Genomic DNA, 26,456 nt, shown 5'->3' on the forward strand with positions numbered 1-26,456 from the left:
CTCCCGCCGAGGGTTCGGATCCCACATACAGACCGGTTCCCGCTCACTGGCTGAGCGAGGTGCGGGAGCAACACCGAGGGTTGCAATCCCATTGCCGGTCCCCGTTCCGGTACGGGGGCAACACTGAGGGTTGCGATCCATTGCCGGACACGGAAAAAGACAAAAAACAAACAAACAAACAAACAAAAAAAAGTGGTATTGTGTAATTCAACTCAATTTCCACCAACATTTATTGTGAGACTACAATAGTTTTTATACATCTATGCAATTTATAATTGGATTTCTGATTTATAATTGATTTGGTTTCTCTAAAACAGAACGTACTAGACTTCCAAATTCTTTAATCATTTAATGTGAACATATCTTTTCAAATAAAGTAGCTATAACTGATTAGAAAATTTTTTTAAAAGCATAGTAATTATCTGTCACTAGACTCTAGGAATTTGTGTCTTTATATCAAAAAAGATTTTTTCCAGACACCATTTATGTCAGTTATCACTTTGTTGTCTCTCAGCTCCAAATCCACCCTTTCTTGGGGAGGATTGGGAAGGATTTACTCTAAATATTTCTCCCTTGTCATCTGGTTCATCTTGGATTTTATCAGCAGAGGGTACTGGAGGGACACTGGAGAAGGCAAGGGCACGTCTTCTTGGTGTGGTGTGCTCACCTCATGGGTCTCCTACAGAGTCCGTGGTTCTTTTCAGCAGCACTGATGACCAGCAATAAGTGCTGCCCCTGGCAGCTTCCCCCAGCACACCCCCCTCAGGTGGCATCACAGCAGAGTGGCAACAGGTGGGCGGCTCATCACTAGCTTTTCCTGGCATTCTCCACTCACATGGATTCACATGTGATGCCAGCTAGTCACCTTGCCTTGGTTGACTTCCATGGTACCCCTGAGAGTAGCCTGCAGTGAGTGCCAAGTTGTGGCACCTCCCTGTGGATGGCTTCCCTCAGCACTCCAGAGGGTGAGGTTTCTAGCGAGTCCCACCAACATGACACCTCAGTGAACTTCTCTGTGCCATGGTCACATTCCCTCAGCCCCGGGCGCTCTGTCTCAGTTCTTGATGTGGGGGCTGCTCTCTTTATCTACTATTCCAGTATATTTTTAAGGTTCTCTTTTTCTCCTACTAGGCAATTCCCCATGACTCCAATCCCCTATCAATAATTCTTTATATTACACCTTCCCATTTCAAATTACTGTGCAGTTTTTGTCTTTTGAATAGACCCTAATACATCATCAAATTCATTATTCCATTTCATTTGCATGGGAACATTATAAAACATTTTACGATAGCTTTATCTGCTATTATAGGCTCTGTATTTTACAAGTTAGGCCCTAGACCGTGTAAATTTGTTTCCTTTAGTCATGTTCAGTTTAGATATTTCAGAAGTGGCATATCTGTGATTCCTTTTGCCCAGACATTCTCTTTTAGAATTGCATGGCTTCAGTGCTGTGACAATTGAAAACTTGTAAAGTCCTTCTGACACTTCATTTTGTTGGAGGGAATTTGATGGAATACCTTCACTGTACTAATTTCCAAAATAATTAAGAGTTAAAAAAAAAGGAAAGCCTTTGAATGTTCACAAAGAATATATTTGAATTATTTCTGTCTCTTTGCTCTGTAGCTTGTATTTTATATAGTGACTTTCTTTGAGAGGCTTCAAAGCACTAATGAGTATTTTCAGAGGAGAATCATTCACACACCACTTAATTTTAATTTCCTGCATGTATGAAAGCCTGACCTCTTGGGCATCTTAGGAACAAATTTGATCTATGTTCTCTAAAAACCACAAAATTGGGAAGACATAAAAAGGAATCTAAGTGTCTGGTGAGGGGTACAAAAAACTTGTAGCAGCAAGTGCATTGTCATAATCTTTAAAAATTCATGAAGTGGAAATGTCCAGCAAAGAAAAGATGCATACATTCTATCCCGATTTTCAAATAGAAAAAAAAAAATAGATTCCAAGGTTCTTTGATGCCAGTACAAGGAAGGAATACTGGGTAAATGATATGAGACCACTTGGGGGAAAAATCAGTGGTCCAAAACATAGCAGTTTCTATTCTCTAAAACTGAGGCATATCAGAAGAAATTCATCTCCTTTACTTAAAATGCCATTATATCAGAATAATAGTAATAAGAAAGCAAAGTTATCACTATGCATTTTAGTAAGTATAAATGCAGACTCTAGCACACAGATTCAAACAATCATGCAAATATAGAATGGGGGGAAAGCTGGCATGGTGGATTTTAATTGACTTCAAACTCTTAAACATGATTAAACTACTGAAAAATTGCAAAGACAACACTGGGGTAGCACAAAAAGCCTGAGTTTTGGAGTCACAAGCATGTGAATTTGAATTCCAACTTCATCAGGTTTTTGCTTGGACAAGTGTCAAACATTTTAAGTTTCTGCTTCCTAAACTGTAAGATGGAGATATTGTCTGCCCAAAACAGTTGGTTTGATGAGTAAAGAGATCATTTATTTTCCATATTTAGTACTATATCTGGCACACAGAAGGCACTGTATTAGGTTAGTGACTATTATTTGAAGCTATATTGGTAGGAAGAGATGTCCTTTTTCAAGTGGATGAATAGCCCCATTTAAATCTGTACTAACTGAGACATCACTATGTTAATTTCTGGGCAACATATTTAAAAGGGAAAATTAAAAACTACAGAGTGCCTAAACAAGGGCACCAAACTGTTCAACTTAATTAGCAGAACTTTCTATGTTACATATATTGAATTAGGCGTTGGGATAAGAAAATGACTTACACTATGTACTTGCCTCCAGGGACTCAGAGACTAGTAATAGCACTAGGTACCAGCAGTTAAACTGCAATGGAATGTATATTACAAAAGAAGAAACCTCTCATAATCCAAGAAATATTCCTGGCAAAAGGAATAGTGCACATGTAGAAGCCAGTGTATTCAGAGGAATGGCAAATACTTGGACTGAACAGAGGACAGGGTGTACTGAAGAGAGGTGAAGCTGGCAATGGAGATGGGAGTGGATTCATGAAGGGCTTCCTCACACACCGTGCCTGGGAGTTTGAGCTTGACCCTAAAGGCAATGTGGAGTCAGTGGAGAGTTTCACTCCAGGGAACAGATTTCATTTTAGAAAGGCCACTCTAGCTGCAGTGTGGAGGATGGGCTGGAGGGATCAAAGACTGGCAGCAGGAGACACATTAGGAGATGGTGCCAACCTGAGGAGTGACGGAATCCTGAATTAAGGCAATTGCATTGGAAGTGAACAAGACTAAGTCCCCAACGCGCATTTAGGGAAAAGGAAAGCGAGATAGTAAAGACAAAATCAAGATTTTTCACTTTGATGAATCCTAGTTCTAATGACCAAAAGAAGAATGTGGAATTTTGGTAAGGAAGATAGGTACTTTGGTAAGGAAGACATTTTGAACTTGAGGTGCCCGTAGAGTGTAGGTAAAAATCCCAGGACACGCTTATATACAAAGGACTAGAGTTTAGGGGACAAGCCAAGGATGGAGACATATTGAGGCTATGAATAGCAAGGTAAGGAAGACATTTTGAACTTGAGGTGCCCGTAGAGTGTAGGTAAAAATCCCAGGACACGCCTATATACAAAGGACTGGAGTTTAGGGGACAAGCCAAGGATGGAGACATATTGAGGCTATGAATAGCAAAGCTCTGGATGTGGATAAAACATTTCAGGGAGAGTATGTGAACAGAATAAAGGGAAAAACACAAAAGAGTGGAGAGAGACATTTAAGGGGGAATCCAGATAAAGAGGCATTCACATAGAGACTGAGAAGAAAAAGCCACACGGAAAGGAGAAAAATCAGGAAAGAAAGTCAAAGAAACCAAGACAGGAGAGAATTTCAAAAGGGATGGAGTAGATAATAGTGTAATAAAATGGAACAAATAAAAACAAATAAAGAGTAGATAAAATGGTACAGAATTCCAACAAGATGAAGATTAAAAATGTGCATTGCATTTAGCAATTAGGAAGTTGTTGTAATCGAATAAAACTATATAACAAGATAACTATGTAAGGTAAATAGAGATGGGCCTTATATATATTAATAGTAAGGTTCAGTAACTGTTAGAACATGAATAATTAGAGCTACATGGAAGAGGAATGAACTAGTGAATTTTCTGACACAGGAAGTTTTCAGGCAGAGGCTGACTACCTGTTACAGGTGCTGTCAAGAGAGGTTTCTTGCATTTGGCAGAAAGTCAACTAGATGTCCTTGCAGATCCTGTATAACTCTGAAAGTCTATGAAACCTCGATAACTCTTCTTAACGTAGAATTCAGGAAGAGAAAAACAAAAAACTGAATAATTAGGACTCTCCCAAAAGATTGAAATAAAATATGTGAATGATAGTATAAGAACGAATATACCTCTAGGAAAACATCTATTAGATCTTAGATCCAAGACAGAAAAATAGAGAGATGATTTTCAGGGGCCTATGAATAATGTAGAATTCATTTGAAATGATAACTTTCAATCATCTTCAAGAAGACAGCATTACTTTTGCTCTTTTCAGGAAAAGATATTCAAGTACTGGGTACTTTGTTTTGTTGTGTTCATTTAATGCTTTCAGTGTTCCACTTAATATTCTCGCTGCTGTCTGCTAAGTAACAGTGACTTTTTCTCTCTCTCTAATATACCAGGAGTCTGCAAAAAGTTCATGGAAAGATTTGTATTATCTTTTAATTCTACTTTTTCATGAACTTTTTAAAGTACCCTTGTATATAGATATCTACATATATAGATATCTATGTTACATAGCTACATATATCTCTAATACATATCTATAATTATGGTGTTTTCTCTCTCTCTGCACACACACACACACACACACACAGTTTTTTCTTAAACTGAAAGATGTGTAGTTTCACAGACCTGGCCTGGGCTTCAACTGAATCTTTGCAGATCTTCTCTTATGCATGCATTAGTGTTATATTTAATCAATCCAAAGACAGCATTTGTTAGCAAAAAGAGACTAATCAATTTGACTCTTATACGTGAAAATCGAGGTCTAATTCTACTATATTTCTCAAAATGTAGTACAGAGGAAAGAGGTAAATACAGATTACATACAAAATTTTTATAGTAGGAATTCTGGAAAACCATTTAGGAATCCACCTTCACCTCTCTTGGGCCAGCTAACACCCGTAGGTAAAATATCCAAGGGTGGTCTATGGCCACACCATCCTGAATGTGCCCCATCCTGTCTGATCTCAGAAGCTAAGCAGGGTCAGGATTGCTTAGTACTTGGATGGGAGACTGCCTGGGTGTACAGGGTGCTGTAGGCTTAGAAAACATCCAAGGACAGAAGGCTGCCTAATGATTAAAACCCACCTTAAATTTCATTATATAGATGTGAATGTTTGCAATTCCCTAAAGATGATTGTAAGAGGTTCCTCCACTTTTCTAAGCCTTTAGGAAAAATATATAGATAAATTTTTAATCAACTCAACCTTTTTTCATCACTTTTTCTCTCAGCTTTATCTAAAGACTGTGCAGTTCCAAGGTGTACAGTACTTCCAAGAGAAAGTCCACTTTTCTAAGCCTTTAGGAAAAATATATAGATAAATTTTTAATCAACTCAACCTTTTTTTCATCACTTTTTCTCTCAGCTTTATCTAAAGACTGTGCAGTTCCAAGGTGTACAGTACTTCCAAGAGAAAGAAAAGAAGGCAAGTCAATCTCAAGAAAATAGAAAACGTGACTCAAATCAACTCAAGTTTTTTCTCCCCTACATGATTATGTGTCTCTAAAAAATACAGACATTTTCTTACATAGTTAAAATGCCATTATCATGCTAACAAAATTATCACTAGTTCCTTAGCACCATCTAATAAACGGTTCATGTTTGACATTCCCCAACTGTTTCAAAATTACTTTTTACAGTTGGCTTGTTCTAATTAGGATACCAACAAGGTCCATATGCTGCATTTGGTTGTTATACCTCTGCAGCCTCTTTGAACCTAAAGTGGTCATCACTACTCTCTCCTTTTTTTTTCATTTCACTGACCTGTTGAAGAAACCAGGTTAACTGGTGTGTAGAATGTCCCACATTCTAAATTTGTCTTCTTGTTTCTTTGCAGGGTTACCAGAAAGTCATTTAAACACAGATTCTTCTGATACCTTTGCAAGTGCTTTATATCCCTGGTTGTCAGAAACTATGGAACTTCAGCAGCTTCTAATCTGATGTCTCCTTCTGAGCTAGAGGTGGAAGCCAGGGTCTAGATTCTCTGGAGCAGTGCTTCCCAAACTTGCCTGAGGACCATCCTCGTATCTCACCTGGACTACTGCAGCACTCTCCCAGTTTGTCTTGTTTATTCTCTTCTTGTCCTCTCTTCACCACCACCCCTGCCACAGTCCTCTCTTCTCATGACATCCAGCATGATCTTTTAAAATGGAAGTCAGACTCCACTCTTCTTAAAACATCTTCAATAACTACACTTGGAGTAGAAGCTAAACGTCTTCCCATGATCTACCTGACACTACCTGATCTGGTCTCTGCCCATCTCTCCAACTCATCACGTACTGAACCCCCTTTCCTTGTTTAATATACCTTTTCTTAGCTGCCCAAACATACAGAATTCTTTTGAGCTTTAATCTATTGCAGTTGTTTATCGATTTTGCCTAGAATGCCTTTTATATAAACATCTGCATGGCTTGGTGTTTATCATCATTCAGGTCTCAGCTCAAAGATAACCTTAAAAGCTCCTACCCAGATTACCCAACCCAACAAGTGAATCCCCACCCCCACCCTCACTTCAGCATTTCACTCAGTTTTCTTCCATTTCTTGCCACAGCTATAACTGCCTAATTTTTGTATGCTAAATTATCTCTCATCAACCTGTTTTATTGTTTCCTTAAGACTTCTCACTACCTGATGTTTTTCTATATTAATTTGCTCGGTTACTCTTTTTCACTTTCCATTTGAATACAAGTCCCATGAAAGCAGGAACCTTTCCTGCCTTGTATCTCTAGTGCCTAGAACTGTGCTTGGCACATAGTAATTATTTGATACCTCTTGCTGAATAAATGCATACCAAAAATTAGTTATATTGCTTATATATAGCACAGGTTCCTAGATTGCAATCTCTAGGTGATTTTGACATTAGGTTAAAATCTTTTATGAAGTATATGATATAACAAGATCTAAGGTAATCTCACACTTTATGTTTCTTAAAAATCGTAACTAGATAATGATATTTATCATATTTTATATGATTTTATCTTCATATTTCCTAACTATATGTTTTAGGAAAAAATATCTCTATCTTTGCAACCACTTTATTTCTTATATATAGCAAACAGTCCAACAACATCAACAACAAAATGATTTATTTTCCCCTTGCTGTAAAGCTAATATGCTCTCATTATTTTATGAAAAAAGAAAACTGTATACATTACCGTACATTCACTTAATTGATTTTTCATATGCAGTCACCACTATAGCACAGTTGCATATTTGCAGTACAATCACTATGCAATTTACATATCAAGATAGAGGTCTTAATTTATTTAGCTTTATCCCTGGCAATTATTATTGAGCATTTTAATTCTCAATACTTAAAGGCAAGTATATTCTCTGTGAATTCAAAAAGGAAAAATACTCACTAATAGAGTAAATTAACATAATGGACTCTATGAATTAAGCTAATGACGTGTTTCTAAGTTTGCAACACAAAAACCGATGAAATAAAACAGATTACAAAATTACCACCTTCATCACTGTTGACTGACAAAATCACAAGCACAATTTTGCAATCACTTACTTCCATCAGTAATTTGAATCCTTCTCTTTTCTTGATTTCATCTACTAGGTACCTAAAATAAAAAGTCACAATAATACTTATAATCTGCAATCTAAAAATGCAATGAACATAACTGATTTTTGACAAAACTATTATTTCTGGTGTAGAGACAAATTATTCTTAGAAATAAGAAAATATAGGTAAGGGTACAGGTATAGGCAGAGCTACGGATTTACACAGATACTGCTTAGCCTAATGCAAGCCTCCAGGCCTGGGTAAAGAGAAATATATTTTTTATAAGATGATGCCTATCTTACATATTAGCATCAGATTTTAACACAGTGTGAAAAGTCAAATGAAATAGATTGGATATACAACTCTGAACATGTGGGTTTCACATCCATATTCCAGATGCAGATTTAGCATACATACTCAAATTACCTAGCTGGCTTGGAGGAAAAAGTTTTTGTGTGTGTGTAATCCTGCTTGTGAATTAATTTAAGATCAAGAAAGATCATCTTTTCCAAGGCCAGCACAGAGGGAAGGAGGACTGATAATTGTTACCATGTTAAAAGTAAGTGGGCTGTAGCCATTGATAGAATATCGGTGAAATCATCTCGAATATCAGGGGAAAGAGATTTATCACACAATAAGCAAAGGGCATGAGATATGGAATATGATTGAGAAAAGATTAAAATAACCTTGAGAACATAGAATAAAATAACACTGACTCCTTTTCCCTAGGCTGGGTTTTTGTCTATGTAAAGAGAATGCTGAAATGGTTGGACTTGCAAACTAGTGATTTGATCACGAGCCTTAAAAAGTTCACAACATTTGACCCAATATTTCAAAATTGGGGAGCAAACGTAAGGAAATTGTCAGACATGCTGACAGAAATTTGTTTGCCAGAGCATTTATATGTAATAGCAGAAAAAGAAAGAAAGAAAGAAGGAAATACCACACCCAACAATAAGGACTGGCTTTGAAATTTATCATCTGGTCATGGAATTATAGTACCATGAGCATGTCATTAAATTTTATATATTCAATTAATATTTAAGGATGCAAAAAATGCTGCTCTTGGCCCTCAATTCCCTTCCCTGTAAAACTAGACTAATACAACCTGCTTTTCCAATCAGAAAAGGTTGTTGTAAAAAAATTTAATAGGATCACACACAAAAAAATTGTAAATTATCGAAACTGTGGAAAGGAGGGTTATCATTGCATCATTTGCTAACGATCATTCTAGAACATGGATATGGAATACACTAGTTTACAAAACATAATTCTTTTCTCCCAAACTTATTTGTATAGCTTTCACATAAGGTTAAATCTGGTGTTTGCATAGATTATATCATCTTTGAAATACACAAAATCTTTTAGAAATTTTATGAGTATTAACTAGTAATATGGATCCTTTATTTTGAGCAATAATATTGTGACCACACACACACACACACACACACACACACACACACACACACACACGTTCTACATAATCCTCATGTTCTACATAATCCTCTCCCTGAATATTTTTTCAGGAGATGTTACATAGCTATAAAATTTTGAACCTTTAGCACACTGCCTAACTTTCAGAAAAAGCAATTCCTATGGTCAATAAGCACAAGAAAAGATGCTCAAGATCACTGGCAACTAAAGAAGTCCAAATTAAAACAACAATACTAAACCACATTCCCCACATGCTACTGGAAACACATTTTAAAGAGCAGCAATATCCAATGCTAGCGAGAATGTAATAGAAAGCTGCTACAAACTTTTGTCAATTAATAATACGTATATCTTCTGATCAAGCAAACCACTTTTGAAATACTGATCTACCAAGAAAAACCTCATCAATACTAAGGGTAGATAGATATTGCAAATAGATACATAAACATATATACACATGTATGTTGTTGTATCTAAAGCTGTATGTGTATTCCATACAAAAATAACTAGAAACAAGATTAATATCCAGAAGTTGGCAAGTAGTAAATTAAAACGTACTACAGCAACACACGTAATACGATGCAGCTATTTTTTTTTTTTCCTTTTTTTGTCTTTTTTCGTGACTGGCAACGGATCGCAACCCTCAGTGTCGCACCCGTACCAGACTGGGACCGGCAACGGGATCGCAACCCTCGGTGTTGCGCCCGCACCTCACTCAGCCAGTGAGTGGCCGGTCTGTATGTGGGATCCGAACCTTCGGCGGGAGGGCCGCCGCGCTCCCAAGCGGCGCACTGTAGCAGTGTGCCACCGGGCCGGCCCTACGATGCAGCTATTAAAAGGAATGTATTATGTCTACTTCAATTAAACCACAGGGATGCTCATGATGTATTAGTAAGAGATGAAAGCAAGGAGTTGAGAAATGGAGATAATTTGATTCCATTTTTAAAGAAATGTTAAAAAAGAAAGCAAAAGTAATCTCTGTCCACATGCAAATATGAGCACAGAGTAAAATGTGGGAGGATACCTCATAAATTGTTAATGTTTGTTTACCTGAGGGAGGGGGAAAGAGGATGGAGTTAGGGATTATCAACTCTCTTTTTATACCACTTTGCAAAATTCCATAGGTGTGGTATAACTCTTGAAAAGGAAACTAATGAAAGAAAAAGTGTAAAGCATAAAACAAAATAGTCTCTACCTATCCAATGAAATGTTGTGACTCATCCTTTTTTCTCACCTTCTCAGGCGCAAATGTACAGGCAATCTGTTGTTAAGTCAAAAGCCTGTGCTGTGATTTCATCCTGAGGAGACCTACACTAATCTTGAACACCCTGAGGCTACGAAAAAAGCTTTGCCTTTCCAGAGATCTTGAAAACGACTTTAAGTGTAGAAGATTCTCATGGTGTAGCTAATCAACTTGTAATTGCTGTGATTTCATCCTGAGGAGACCTACACTAATCTTGAACACCCTGAGGCTACGAAAAAATCTTTGCCTTTCCAGAGATCTTGAAAACGACTTTAAGTGTAGAAGATTCTCATGGTGTAGCTAATCAACTTGTAAGTCTAGGCAAATTCCTCAGTATCTCTGAACCTGCCTCAGTTTTCTCATGAATGTAGTGGAGACGTGAATTGAAGTCAGTAAAATTCTTCCCTAACAGATTATGACTGTAATGAAATTTACATGCACTACATATAGTCTTAACATAAAATACTTCTGTCAAACTGGCTAAAGTTGCTCCTGGGGAAAGGCATCCTAAAACGGAGCTGAATTATTTCAGTTAAAACTCTGATTTTTCTAATGAAGTAGACCTGGGGGCTTTGTGCTATGGTCAAATGTTCCCACGGCAGTCATTATTAGAGCCTGTAAAATCCAGAGTAACACTCCAACTGTATTGAAGGTAGAGGTGATTTGGGGGAAGTGGGGATGCTGCTGTTATAACAAAAGTCTTACACTAGAGTTCCAAAACTATGCTCCATGGTATACCATGCTTACAGATTCTCCATATAAAAAAGTTCCACTGTCAAACAAGTTTAAGCACTTCTGGGTATGTCACTTAGATTGCTTATGTCTACAATTAGAAATACACTTCAAGGACTGGCCAGTTAGCTCAGTTACTTAGAGTGCAGCCTTGCCACAAACACAGAGGTCAATGGTTTGGTTTCCTGAGCCGGCCAGCCACCAAAAAGATAAATAATTCGTAAGGCCATGCAACAAGCTGGTTCAATGGCTCAACAACGCCATCAGGAACCAAGTATTTTCTATCATTTCGGCCAGGCATGCTCAGAACATTAGTGATGTCTCTTCTCATGTTCACAAGATGGCTACACAGCTCCATACATCACTTCCTTACACTGCAGTGTCTCTCCAAAAATAGAGAGGGTTAGAGCAAAAGCACTTTGTTTTCATACATATACCTCTCCCTATTTAGGTAAGAATATTTTCCCCAGAAGTTACCACAGAATTCTTCCTGTATCTTAATGACAGAGTCACATACCCATCCCTAAACTAACTGTTGGCAAAGGAGATTGGCTAAACCAATGTTCCCAGCTGGAACATTGCTTCCTAAACAAAATCAAGTTCCTATGGGCAAGAGAGAAGAGTTAATGTTTGTTGGGTGAGCAATCAGCAGTGTCTTCACACTAAAGGTAAGAAGTGTTTCCATGTTATAGGCCCTCTCAGAGCCTTTAATGTTCCAATGAGCACTTTGAATTTCCAAGAGGGGAATAATATACTATTAGCATTTGCCAAACATTTTTGACCATGAAGCCATTTTTTGAAAGATCATGTACTAAAATCTTCTGGAAATCTATTATCCCACAGAGCATAGTTTCAGAAATGCTAGTTTAGAAGTGTGTCTTCCATAGAGTACCTTACCCTCTTCTTAAATGAATGTTTAAATCCAATGAGCTGGGAGGGAATCCAAATAAGTTTTAGGTCACCTCTGCCCATGTTCATAGGGATGATTTATTTTTCACAACTTTTTTTTTTCCATATATGGAAACAGCCTAAAAATAAAATAAATTTTAAAAAATTATTCTTAGATTGTGGAAGCCCAAAAAAAGATGTACATTTATTTTTGGACATACTGAAGAAAACATAAACTACTTCTGTCAAAAGGCATCCAGGTAAGTGGACTCAAAAAGCAACAATAATTTCATAAAACTCATCACTGTCCCTCCCACTAAGCTTGGCATAAAAGAGAAGAGAAAAAATACACATTAGCAAGAATTTTCAACAATTCTACTGGGGTAAAAACTTATATTAATATTCTGGCTTGATCTTGAGGTATACATTAGTAATAATCTTGCTTCAAAACACTTTTCCTTCCTTTACATATAAATGTGCTTCCCACATTAGAGACTCTCAATTCTCCTGTTTGTTACATGAGTCCTTTTAACTTATCTGGATTTCACTTATCCTTTTCTAAGCCTTTCTTTCCTTTCTGGAAACAGCCTTTCTAGTCCCTTTCTCAATTCACAAGCCACTTTGAGTCTCCCTGGACTACTGTGGACCAAGTTTCTCTCCCAGTTTCATCTTATTTGAATTTTTTTCTAATGCACTGAGCATCCCAGAAATTCTAAGATTTTTTTCAGATCTGCATTTTGTATGCTCTGCATATATCAGAGCATATTGAATGGCATGTGTGATTCATCACAGACACCCACATGATCGATTCTACTACAATTGTGATTTTTAAAAAAATACTAATATATTTTTTAAAAATGAGAACGTTTACCATTCCAGAGTCTACTAGACTCTGTCCCTCCTGTCACCTGGAGAAATACACTAACACAAAAGTACCATTGTGTAACTCCTTAACTTTTCCATACTGATAACAATAAATCCCTCAGTATTCATGCAAGTCTATGAAATGAATTCTATCTGAGAGATTGCAGAGATTGTGTATCAAGGGAATCGATAAATGACATACTTTCTGAACAAAGTAGCAGAATGGTAGCTCCTGAGCTGTTTGTTGCTGTTGAAAAGACTTACACACATGACTCTTCTAGACCTGCTTTAAAAATTACCCCTTAGTGAATATCCATTTAATCTAAGTGCCATAACAAAGGCCTAGAAGGTGCCCTTAGCAACACAAAGTATAGTAAAACATTCTCAACTTTCCTAGGTAAGATACCGGAGATGCACAATCACCTGCTTTGTGCCTGAAGTGGGAGTTTTAAATCTCAGCCTTTTGGGTTTCAATTATGCTTAATAATTACATGTTGCTTTAAGCTCTCAATGTCACTGATTTTCAAATAACCAAAGGAAAAAGCATTTTATTCACTTATATGTCTTGACAGAAATGTTCTGTCCTCAAATGGAATGACAGAATCAAATGGAAATTAGGAAAAGCCTTCAAGGTCTTTTAGGTATTGATTTTTTGCTTCTTGCAGGATTTCTAATCACCCATAAAATTGGAATCACTGTCCTCTTAAAAGTGTCTGCCCTGAGTTCTGGTCAAGATGGCAGAATAGATGGTTCCCCAGCATCACTCTCTACCACAAATCAACCAATTTACAACTATATAAAAAAGCAACAAAAGCCAAGCTGGGCCACTAGAGCTCAGAGAAAGAGGAGGAGAGACCTACGCAGTGCATAAAGAAAAAACTGCTCTGACCATTTTAGGCCACAGCCACTTTAAGGCTGAAACTGCTGAGCACATGGAGCAGGAGCCAGCAAAAGCCGCAGCTGTGCCCTTTGGATGGAGTTTCTTGGAGGTGGCAGGGGAGAAGAGGGCCTTGGTGGCCCCCAGACCAGCAAGACCACTAATAGGGTTCCCATGGACCCACATAGAAGCAAGGAGCCACAACAACTGAAAAAATGGAGCCACTCAGAGGCTGATGAGTCATTGCAAGGGACTGGTGTATGGCACGTCCCATGGGAAGTGTTTGCAGTATGGGCAGTGGAAGAGACAGGTCCACCGGGGAAACACTGGGGCACAGCAAGAACAGCTGATCTGTAGCCCAGTCAGCACAGGACCACTAAGAGGAGACTGGTCAGGAATATAGAATTGCATGGGGTACAGTTTGATGAAAAGACTCAGGCCCAGATCAGAGTTACTACACAACCCAGGTGCACTGAGTCTCTGGAGAGCCAGAAGTACCTATAAAGTCAACCATTATAACCTGTGCTGCACAGAAAGCCTTCCATAGCTCAACCCCAGAGCTCAAGTGCTGGTCCCAACAGGAAGTTCCCCCACCTTAGAGGTAAGCAAAGGACAAAAAAATTAGTTCTGGCTCAGACACACCAGTAGTGCCTCAGGTCCACCTGTGGACCTGAGGGATGGAGCCAGGGACCAGACCCCTCTCCCACAACCAGGCACACCACGCAAGTGCCTCGAGGCCCACCTGGGGACCTGAGGGATGGAGCTGGGGACCAGACCCTCCCACACACAACCAGGCACACCACCAGTGCCAAGGAGCATACCAAAAACATCACCTCCATGTGGGTTGCCCACCACAGCCACCACAATAATCACAGTTGCTGCAAAAGCAGCTAGACACCATAACCACCACACAGATGGTCCACCAGCCACTGGAGTGCATTGACACAAGGAGAGTCACCAGCAGCGATAAAGAAAAGAGGAGGATGTCTCTCTCCACAAAGCCCATTCCAGAGTGACAGGAGAAGCATCTGCTCTATGGTAATATTGGGGTTCCTGATCACACCTCTCAGCATTGGACAAATCATCTAGGCAACAAATTAACAGAGTAACCATTATTTTTTCAGAAGAAGAGAAGAAATCTAGGGTAATTAGAAGGGGGAGGGGTGGGGTGAAAGGAGAGTTGTGTGGCTTTTTCTGTATTTAAAAGTCCTGGCCTAGGGCCAGCCCGGTGGCGCACTGGATAGTGCGCCGCTTGGGAGGCGCGGCGGCGCTCCCGCCCGAGGGTTCGGATCCCACATACGGACCGGTTCCCGCTCACTGGCTGAGCGAGGCGCGGGAGCAACACCGAGGGTTGCGATCCCGTTGCCGGACACGGAAAAAGACAAAAAGAGACAAAAAAAAAAAAAGTCCTGGCCTAGGGCCTAGGGAAATGGATATCTTAGCTACAATCGGCTGCCAATCATAGATGTGCACCCTGAATAGTAACACAATCATCATATGCAGCTTTGCTTTGCTGGAGTTGTTATTTACAGTTATTACACTTCTTGGAAACAAAACAATTAAAAATTGTTTGACTTAAAAATTATAGGAGGTAGATAGAGCCTTCCAACCAGGGATGAGAATTGTTTGTATTTGATAAACTCCAAAGCAAGTTGTCATGGGTCAGTTGCTAGCTGGGAAATGATATTCTCTCACCAGTCAGCAGTTGGAACTAATTATAGTGGTTCACATAATCAGTGGTGTTCTAGAGCTACTTTGCAGTGGCTGATGAGAACCCATTGTTAAATATTTAGGAATGATGTAAACCACAACTGTCGGCAGCTTGCATTTAGCCATGATGGGACTATTTACACCATGGCAATTGGCAGACACTACATCTGCTATGTTTTCTCCTCCTGAGAGCCAATTTACCAACACAAGCAATGAGATAATATTCCATTTTTTCTAAAGAGCACAACCACAAACCAATGAGTGAATTTGAAAAGAAAAAAGTCATGAAAATAAAGCAATTCTGTTGCTAACTTATTATAGTTTTTAATCCTAGAGAAACTCTCTTTAAGTTTTATAATTTCACATTCATTCCAAGTGACGTACCTAAAATGACTCTACCCTTTTTTGGCATTGGGGATAGGAGAACAGGAAAATTTTTACCCACCCCAGGAACAGACAGTTGAATATCAAGAGTGCAAAAAGTTAAGGCAAGAAAACAATTATGAGTAACAGCATCAAAGAAGAGGGATTATTTTTCAAATATTTAAACATAGGTCACAGAGTCTGCAGTGATGCTCACTGAAATGTTAATTCAATTCAATTCAACTTGACAAACATTTACAAACAATAAGTATTTGTTGAATTGAATTGAAATGTTAACATTTATCCTCCTTTGATATTTCTCTGCAAAAATTAGAAAGTATCCTTAGACTATAAACTAAATTCAACCCTGAGATGAATGTTAACTTCATAATAAATACAATCATCAAATATTTATATCTAGCCTTATTTCAAGACACCTGTCACTGAATTACTTAGCAGCTTAGACAAAATAATGCAGAGATTCTACCACATTTAAATAGTACATAAAAATACAAAAATGGTAACAGAGCTTCCAGGATTTTTATTTTAATTTAATGGGCAACTATGAATATTTATGATAGACAGCTTCATTTTTCCACCACCAAGTAGCTATCTCCCTACTTCTAATAGAGGCACAATTCCCACCCAGTTTTAGCACATGCTCTGTAGGAGGAATTGACATACCACCCGGTGCCAAGAGAGGGCTTGTGACTCAAGCTGACCAATAAGTGCATCACATTTCCCTGGCAACAATTACTGGTTCAGAAATGGACATTTACCCCACTCACGAATAATTAAACTTTCCTTGAGGTTATTGAAAGAGTATCCTTTTGACCTTGATCTTGAACCTGGGAGAATACAGATCTGACACTGCTGGAAGCCACCTTCCTACAAAGGAATAAACCCTACCTGAAGGAAAGCACAGCTGAAAGATGGAGCAAGACTAAGGCTAGTGATGTCGTTTAAGTCCCTAGATCAAGCCATTCTAGAAGGTCATCACTATAGTAGTCTTATGAGTAACGTGAGCTAATAAATTACTTTTCTTTGTTTATAACACCTTGAGTTAAGGTTTCTGTTGCTTACTATCAAGAGTCCAAATACAATATTCACAGAGATTTCAGACTTCTTCTTTAACTACAATCATCAGAGCTGCTGACTTCTAAAAGTCTTCTGAAAGTGCCAAAGCCATCTCTTTACCTGTCTTGATATCCAAGCCATTTACCATTTAACTTTGCAGTTCTTCCATCAAAAGATAGAGAGGGTACTTCCTGCATCTTGACATTGGGCTTGACCATCTGATTTGCTTTTTGGCCAATGGAATGCTAGTAGATAGAATGCAATCAGGAGTTTAAAGTGGGCTTGTGTAACTGGGCTTGCTTTCTTGAGCTTCTGTCATGGCTACCACAAGAATATGCCCCAGCTAGCCTGCTGGTCCAAGGAAGATGAAAGATTTGTGGAGAGCAGACCCAAACCCCCCAGCCACCACAGAATGAGGTACAGCCATGCTAGCCAACCTGCAAACCCCTGAGAATATATCAGTGTTGTTTTAACACACTGGGTATCAGGCAGTTTAGTACACAGAACACCCATACCACTCTCAGTATAGAAAGAGGACACTTATAAATATCTAAGGGGACATTTCAGGTTTTTACAAGTAATATGTGAACAAGGAGGAAAGAAAGAAAGACTGTCCAAACCAAAGATCACAAATTCTGATGCTGATAGTGGCCAAGCAGGTCAGAAAATAATAACTAAAACTCATTTAGCACGTAGCACATGCCAGGAATCGTTCCAAGTGTTTTATGTGTTCCAACTCCTTTCATCTTCACGGTTGCTATTTAAGATAGGTGCTACTATCATCTCCATTTTACTGGGACAAGACTGAGGTGCAGAGAGGTTAAGAAACTTGCCTGAGTCACATAGCTTGGAAATGAAAGAGCTACATTTGGAATCCATTTTGTCTGCACCTCTATGCTATATATAGTAAGCAGGCTAGATAAAAAAAAAAACAAAAATATGGTAGGAAGTGGTGGGAACTGTGGTTCTCTGTAGAGTTACTCATCATCATGTTCAGATGATTATCACCATGGGCGATTGAGGGCCTTGCCATTTTGTGAAAGAAGCAAAAAATCCAGATTTTTGAGAAATCTTCCTATTTTTAAATATTTTTAAAAAGTTAAATGTTTGAACACCATGTAAGTTAACCCTATGCAGTTCAATCCCAACAAAACACATTTAAAACTGAATGTGGCCTGTCCATTTGCACCCACTGATCTAAGTTTAGCAGTTCAGTCCCAGCTGGGTGGCAAGTGTCTGGCACCTGTATCTCAAGAGCTTTTCTAATGTCTTTGAAAGCGGTGACAAAAGATTTCTTTCTAATGTTATTACAAGACCAACAGACATGGTGCTTCTATGTTACCTTCTCCTTTATGTCTTTACTCTGTCCTCACATTCTCACATTTCAGGTCCTTAACGTCACATCCAGACTTTTGGATCTCCTCACATCCAGAGATTGGAGCCTGGTGCTCCTTTGCCTGGATCATTCTCTTCTTCTGCTCATTAGGTCTCAGTTGAATGTCACTTCCACCAAGAAGCTCTGCCAATGGCCCTGAAGAACACACTTGGGGTACCATGTACCTCCCCTTACCAAAAAGAAGGGTCACTTGTACTTTCTCTGCTTTCTCACCTAAATGTATCTCTCAGTAGACTAGGATCTTGCAGGGCAGGTGGTAGGACTGCTCTGCCTCAATTCCTAACAAACAGTAGGTACTGAAAAAATGTTTACTGGGTGAAAGAAAGAAAGCACAAATAAAAGGACATGTACGGACCTTGCAGATGTCACTTTCATTGGGTTTTCCTATTGCAGACATACACAGACACACACACATGCAAGAGCACGCACACACACACACACAGACAAGTACCTAGATAAAGCAAGAGCACGATTAACTCTTTCCTCAAGGCCTAATGTACCCAGGGCCTTCCAGGTCATCCAGAACTTGAACGCATCTGCTCTCCTGCTACATTGGATAGATTTGTCTCCTGTGTCGTAGCTGACATCATAGAATTTATCCTGCTGGAAGAGGTAAGATGCCTTGGCAGAGTAGCATTTCTTAAGAAGGTCCTTTGGGAAAAAAAAAAACCAAGAAGGAAAAGATTACCAGATTGACCATTTTTACAATCCATTTGATTTTGAAAGCACGCATACAACCTGTATGATACTCTATACTTGTGCCAAAGGTATGTCTCCCTTTGTGACTTCCCTGTGTCGAACACCTCGATGTGCATTAACACAGATTACCCATCGTGTTTCCAAAAAGCCCTCAGAGTTGGCAGGGCTAGAATCCATCTTCACAATTTCACTGATGAGTATTGAGAAGCTGAGAAGACCATGTCATCATCTCTACAACATCAAGATAGGCCAGTTTCTCAAGATGAATAAATTCGTCTGTAACTCACTCAAAGGTCCACATTGGGGGGAAAGAAAAGCCTGACATATTGCATATACTTTATACAATTGCATAGACAAAAAAAACTAATCTTTAAAATACTTTTCAACTAATATCTGTACTGAAAAGGCCCGACATGACAGTAACCCAGGGATAAAAACCTAAGGAAAGATCTATGGGAAAGTTAAACAAGAGCCAATAAGTTTTCACTACTACAAATACATAAGCTTCTAATTTGGTATATCTTCCAAAATTTAACAATGCAAAACTGCCAGGACTGTACAAGAAGCTACAAAGAAACTCCCCAGTAGATACAGGAGTCCTGGAAAATGCTTTCTTCTGATGACAAAATGTTTTAAATGTATTCATTTGACTGATGAGCTTCTTCTTAAAGAATGAAAAGAAAATCTCAAGGTATTACATTCCAAATGAAAGTACAAATTTGCTGCCTTAATAGCAGCATTGTCTTATGTGAACACTAATCTTGATCTAAATGTGTTCCATTACTAATTTTATACAGGGTAAAACCTTACATACCAAAGACAATCAAGAATTCCAAAATCCCACACCTTCAGTCCCCACAATAATCTGAGTATAAAATAATAATCAATCCTTGTAAGCCTTCAGTCTGGCTCTGATGGATATTCTTGGCAGACATAGGAAAAGAGCAGATTTAGTGTTCAGGTCATTAAACACTAAAGTAGAAAAAGTCTCTTTCTCTTAAATCTTTACTTTGAATTTATCAGTAATCTTTCAGTTGATCACAGCTACCACCACCACATCTCCCTTCCCTCAAAGGTCAGGAAATTTGGTTATAGTTTCCATAGCAACTACAGTCTGACCATGTATTATAACACTAAAAGGTCACTGCATATATTTTAAGGACGAAGCATGCACACACATTTACAACACAAGCATACACACTCATATTTGCACCATGATTATAAATTTACTTTCATTAACTGTGAAAGATTTTTTTAAAAAACCCCAAAGCAAATGAACTTTGGACATGTCTTGAGCAAGTTTCAGAGGCTGACACTAGTGACGGAAAGAAAGAGGGGGCTCATCTGTTATCAGAAGACAAATTGCATCCTCATAGGCAAATGGAGAAGAGCAGAGCCAGGAAAGCATACAGCAGAATGAGCGATTGTCCTGCAGTCATGACACAGTTAATTTCACTGCACTGAAAGATCCTCCTGCCTCGGGAAGGTTTCATGAAGAACAACCGGAGGCTTGGGGTTTAGTTTATCGAAAATAAATGAAAACTTTTCCCCAAAAGTTCCTACTTTGCATTTTAGTTTATATGCTTGTATTAAAATGGATGAGATGTCTTTCAGTTTTAAGATACACATCAACTAAGAGAAGATGCTCAGATCTCCAGAGAAAATATTTTGGAACAAGTACCATAAAAGTTAACATTTTTGAAAAAAAAAAATTAGTTATTATTGTGCTATCAAAGAGAAGGACCATGTTGATCTTGCTCATTTTCATACTCTTAATACTAGCAGAACAATAAATACTAGTCACATGAACCTCAGAGATAAGCATCCAATGAGAACACTAATTGCTCTGTACTGTGATATCAACTCACACTGTTCTCAAGGTTAGTAGACACTCTATTAGCACATGCACAGAGGCAAATGAGAGGAGCTTAAGCAAAAGGGGGGATTTTTATGGGCTCATACATTTGAAAATCTAGTCATATTAATCTTCAGGCACAGTTGGATCCAGAATTAACTGATATTCATTATCAGGAATCTGTCTTTTCCTCTTGTTCTATTGTCCCCTGTATTGGCCTTATTCCCTAAGCAGAAAGCTAGCAGGAAGGACCTGCGAGCACGGAGAGAGGCTCTGGTTAGAGAGAGATGGGAAATGGAGAAGAAACAGCGTCTGCAGGTGATGTTACTGACGAAGATGCTCTCCTTGACCAAACCTTAGTTAGGCTCCTCTAAGCCTTCATTTTGGCACCCATTCTTCTTGGGGGCTCCACTGCCCAACAATATCTGATCCCCCTTGATATCTGATCAAATTCTTCATCCCTTATCCTTGATATCTGATTAGTCTGGCCTGCGTTCAGCAAGAACCACATTAGATCTTTTTAATCTGTGTCCCCCTTTTATTCCTAATGTTTCTTAGTGGTTTTCCATCCACTGACCCCCACCCTGCTCCTTGGCTATAAGTCCCCACTTGTCAATACCGTATTCAGAATTGAGCCCAGTTCTATACTGATGTATCTTTTCCCCTATTGCAATAATTCCCTGAATAAATTCTGTTTTTACCCTGTAACTACTCTCCCGCTCTGCTTTTCCTTAACATTATCGAAGCAGAGAGAAACTCCTGGCCTCGCAACTTTAGTCTGTTATCCGAACCTTCTGCTGGCCAAACCTAGCAGGAAGCTAATTGGCAAGGGAGTCTGGAAAATGTGGCTTTTATGAGTCAGGCCCCTTTGCAGAGCAAAGCAGAGGAAAGTGAAGAATGGATTATATAGTAAGGAGAAATAGGCAAATGATAAGCACACTGCATGAGTACAGAAACCACAACTTTCACTTTCCCTCTTTGCATTCATAACACCTAATCCAGCATGTAATAATAATAATGACTGGAGCTAACATTTATTGGACTCTTACTATTTGCTAGGCACTGTGCATGTATGAACTCATTTAAATCTTATAACAACCCAATGAGATTAGTTTTATTATTTTCATCAACTCCACTATACAGGTTTTGCAACACAGTCAATTAATTACCTAAGGTCAAGTAGCTACTAAGTGGTAGGGCTGGGTTTCAAACCAAGGCTGCTTGAATTTGGGATCTAAACTCTTAACTCATTACACTCTCATCAACAGTGGGCACTTAATCATGTGTAGAAAAGTGTGCTCCAAAAACACTAAGAATTTTTGGAGAGGTTGGTTAAAACAAAAATGGCAGCAGAGAGCACATTCAACTACAGGTCAAAACAACTAAGATCCTGTTTCAAACCCTTACTTTTTCCTGTAAATATGACTTCTGGTTTTACTAGTGGTAACATCTTATTTATAAAGCATTTTGAGATTTTTCTGAACTTGTGACTCTGGTGATATTTAAAGATATTACTAAAAACACATAATGAATCAGTAGGTTGCATATTCTCCTTGTCAAGATAAGCCAAACCATCTTTGATTTCCACAGGCCAGATCAGATTCTGTAGTCTCTTTTCCAGAAGTAAATGACCACATGGGCCTACTTTATGTCAGGATTCTGTACTCCACAAAGACTTTTATATTTCCTCACTGCTTGCAATCATGTTTTCAGCTTACCAAGCAAAAGCTACCAAAAACTATTCTCATAATGCTCTTCCCATATTCTGTTCCATTATTTACATGCAAAAATTTTTCTAAACTAAACACCTTAGGAAATGGGCATATTAATCATCTTTGTTCTGATTAATTAATTCCAAAATTAAATTATTTATTGAGGACCTATCATATAACAAGCACTATGATGCCAGGAGCCTGGGCTTACAACCCCATGGAAGTGCTAATAGGTTAATATTCGTTGATTAAATGTGCAAAACCAAATTTAACTTGCAAACAGAAGAAAGGCTTCGTTGTAATCTAAAATATAAAAGTAAACTTTAAAAATTATTATGCCATCTGATATGGGCTTTATTTATTTGTGGAGGAAACATTCTGAGTGCCTTAACATATGCCAACAGGTGTGCTAGGCACTGGTCATGTAATGGTAAATAAGAAAGTCACTGTCTTTAAAAAGTTTCAGATGAGGATAGGGACTGAAAAACAGGGAATCACGCCAAGGTTTTACTGAGCACAAAGAAGGGTCATATTTCACTACTTTAGAGACCTTAGACAGGGTGTTTCAGAAGACAAAACACATCAGCTGAGAGCTGAAAGATGAGGAGCAGCTGGATAGGAGAAGAGAGGATAGAAATAATTCAGTATAACTGGAGCTAATTAATGAGGTAGAGCATAGCTAGAGAGTGCAGCCTGGGAAGGTAAAAAGTAGCTAAGCCACCAAAATGAGAATTTTAAACGCTACAATCAGAATGATTTGCCTTGGAACCTCTAAAGTCTTATACAGATATTACAATTTAAACTTCATTACCGACCTAGCAGAATAAAGTAAGATTGAGCAGATGTACATTCTGCTTTTGATTTAGTCACTTGGTGTCAGAACTCAAAGCAAGTCACTTAACATATTGGATTTCATTTTTTTTTCAACAACCCCAGGAAATGATGATACTGGTTCTACCACCATACATTAATACTGCGAAAATCTAATGAACTAATATTAATCGAAAACACCCCTAAGTCTTTGGTCGAAATTCTACCCACCACACTTTTCTCTGCTGCATATTCCTGTACCCTCGAACCCTCCCTGCTGTCACTACCTGTTCTTCCTTTGGTTTACTTATTTTCTCAGGCAAGCTGCAGAACAGGAGATCAGCTCTCGATTTCTTCACTGTTTATGAAATAAGCTTAGTAAAACACTTACCCACCTTTCCTTTTTAATGGAATGTTTGTGCCAGTTATAGAGTTATAGCAGTAGACCAAGTTGACAGAATACTTTAAGGCTATTATGAGAAAGCTTAGAGCAATAGGAAGAATTATCCATGGTCTTCATTCCCCAAATGGAGCTGAGCCCGACCTTACTTAAGCTCCCATACTTGAAGGCCTTCTTAGATGCTGTGGGTCTTCTCAAGTCTCAGCATGGTTTGAATTGAAGACACCAAAGAAATCATGCAAAATGAGAGTGGGCCAGGATATACGCTAGGTGAACTTAGGGCTAAGGAGCCATCCGATGGCCAGGTGTAATATGTCCAGTTGCCTTTCGGTTTCCTTATGCAGAGAGGGGAAAATGGTTATGTTGACTGAATGCTGAGTAGTTGATGGAGGATGGAGGAAAGAAGTAAGTAGAAATCAATAAAGTCAGTATTATGTTCCCCAAAAGAAAGCAAATCAGGCTGAACCATGGAAAAGGTCAGAGTAGTAGGTTGAGTCATAAACAGTCTGGGAAGGAAGAGAGGGAGGGAGGGAGGGTGGAAGGAAGGAAGGAAGGAAGGAGAGAGAGGAGGAGGAAATAAAGAATGAATGGACAATATGAGGATATTATTCCAAGGTGAGATTTCAAGTATCAGCCCAAGGCATCTGTACATATGGATGTGCTTGAAAACAGCAGACCATTTCCTTTTTCAACACACAAATACTGCAATAGCCCATCACCTTCAGGAATCTTGCCCATTTTGTCTAAATAGACATTGATGTATGAAGTGGGAAAGTGGGAATATAACCCTCTATCTTCAATTCTCCACATGCATATCACCCACTACTGTTGTCTTTCTCTGTGTTTTTCCTTATCACAAATGTTCCCTCTTTCTGGCTTTCAAGTGTATAGGACACTTTATAAGTCCTACAGTAGGAATGAGAGCTGGTCGTCAAAATCACTTGCAACATAACAATCTTTCCATTTATTTTCACCTCACTCACCTGTCCCTGTTCTTCTGTGTAACTTCTACCTGCCCTTCCTAGCCTCATGCATGGCTGTTGACTGATGGTGGGGTGTGTGTTTCGTATACTCTGTTGCCAGGTCTATTCCCTTATTATTGGGAATCTGCTTTCAACTCTAACCAGCCAGGCCTTGTCTTCCTGAGGCTCCATTCACAGCATCCCTGAATTTTGTTCCATGATATTCACCTGCAATCCATAGCAGGTTCGCTTTCATTGGTGGATTTTTTAGACAGATATCTTTCATTTTTCTTATGACATTTCTTTGATTATTTTTGGATTTACATAATTGATTTTTTCTGTTATAGCTTTTTCATTCTCTGTAGAAATAGAGAATAGTTAAAATCATATGGCATTGCACCCAGCTTGAAAAAAAGTGTTTTCTGGCTTTTTGAGGGGGATTTGACGAAGGCCACAGATCTGAGTTCATATTTGTCTTTTTCTCTGCAATGTGAAAGGCTAATTTCAGACACATTGGCTGCTTCAGGGTCTGTAGGAGGTCATACCCCGATGTATAGGCTTCTAATACCAGTTCTGAATAACTTTTTTAATCATTTCATTAATCTCTTTCCCACTCCATTCAAGCAGTTTTCAACCAATGGTATCACCTCTGATCAACCTCTGCTTATGTCTTCAATTAATTCTCACTCTCCTTTCCCTCATTGCTTGTATTTTCTGAAAGATGGTAGGAACACAAACTTGCTGATGCTTATGATGTATGTGCTTGAATTTCTGAAGAACTGGTGAACAGTCTGCCTTGCTTTCTTCTGCTTCATAGTGACATATTTGAGCTTCTTGTCCTGCCATTTCGACATCTCCTTTTGTAAAATTCATGTCAGCCTCCACTGTCTGAAAATCCTGCGGTTCCGTCAGCCCTTTTTGAAAACTGGCTCAATGGTCTGCTTGATTCAAGCTGTTTCCAGGAAATTTCTGGATGTTGTGTGCTACTTTCCAACAAAATGTAATCTGCTCTCCTGTTTCAGTTAATTGACATAATACTTGTTATGTTACAGTAATCTGTGAAGGCATATTCTTTGAGAAAGTGCCTTCATTTCATTCATGATACTATGAAACAAAAGTTTTACATGATAGATTCTTGTATTTGTCTTCCACCTTTCACCTTCAGGTTGATATTCTTTGGAAATTCCTTAGGTTGCTCTGCATAGCTGAGTTCAGTCTCTCTTTTCCTTAATGCACTTGATGTATTTTTTAAAATCATCATTATCCCACTGTGTGTGCTGTTTTAAGTTATCAAACAGATCCTACAGCTCTGTGCCCCAGCTCAAGGCAGAGGGGCAGGAAGTGGCAGGAAGGGGCACTCCATGTGCGATGGGCACAACGCCTCAGGTCCCTTCTGGCGACCCCCTAGCTGAGGGAGGTCAAGTCCTCCCCCGGCAGAAGCCTCCCCAGGTTTGCCTCCCTCTGCATCTGTCTCCCAGATACTCTTCCTCGCAGTCACTCCACAGTAGCTCACGGCAAAACACTGGAAGAAACAGCAACCTTCAGCGCATGCGTGTCTACATCCAGAAATGAAAGGCAGGGGGAGAGGGGGAGGGGGAGGGCGAGGAGGGGAAGGGAAGAGAGAAGGAAGGGAAAGGGGGAGGGGAGGGAAAGGGCGAGGAG

General features: G+C 38.9%; 1 protein-coding gene across 1 annotated transcript in view; it reads right to left on the minus strand.

Annotated features, from left to right (window-relative positions):
* Positions 1–26,456, minus strand: part of GADL1 (glutamate decarboxylase-like 1) — a 143,234-nt gene that overhangs the window by 56,302 nt on the left and 60,476 nt on the right. The window contains exons 11-12 of the mRNA XM_008574453.1: positions 18,808–19,007; positions 7,779–7,830 (exon numbers count right to left, since the gene is read on the minus strand). Coding sequence (XP_008572675.1) covers positions 7,779–7,830; positions 18,808–19,007 — 252 coding nt within the window. The remainder of the gene's footprint in view (positions 1–7,778; positions 7,831–18,807; positions 19,008–26,456) is intronic.

This window comes from Galeopterus variegatus, unplaced genomic scaffold, assembly GCF_000696425.1.
Source record: "Galeopterus variegatus unplaced genomic scaffold, G_variegatus-3.0.2 Scaffold1051, whole genome shotgun sequence".
NCBI classification, from domain to species: Eukaryota; Metazoa; Chordata; class Mammalia; order Dermoptera; family Cynocephalidae; genus Galeopterus; species Galeopterus variegatus.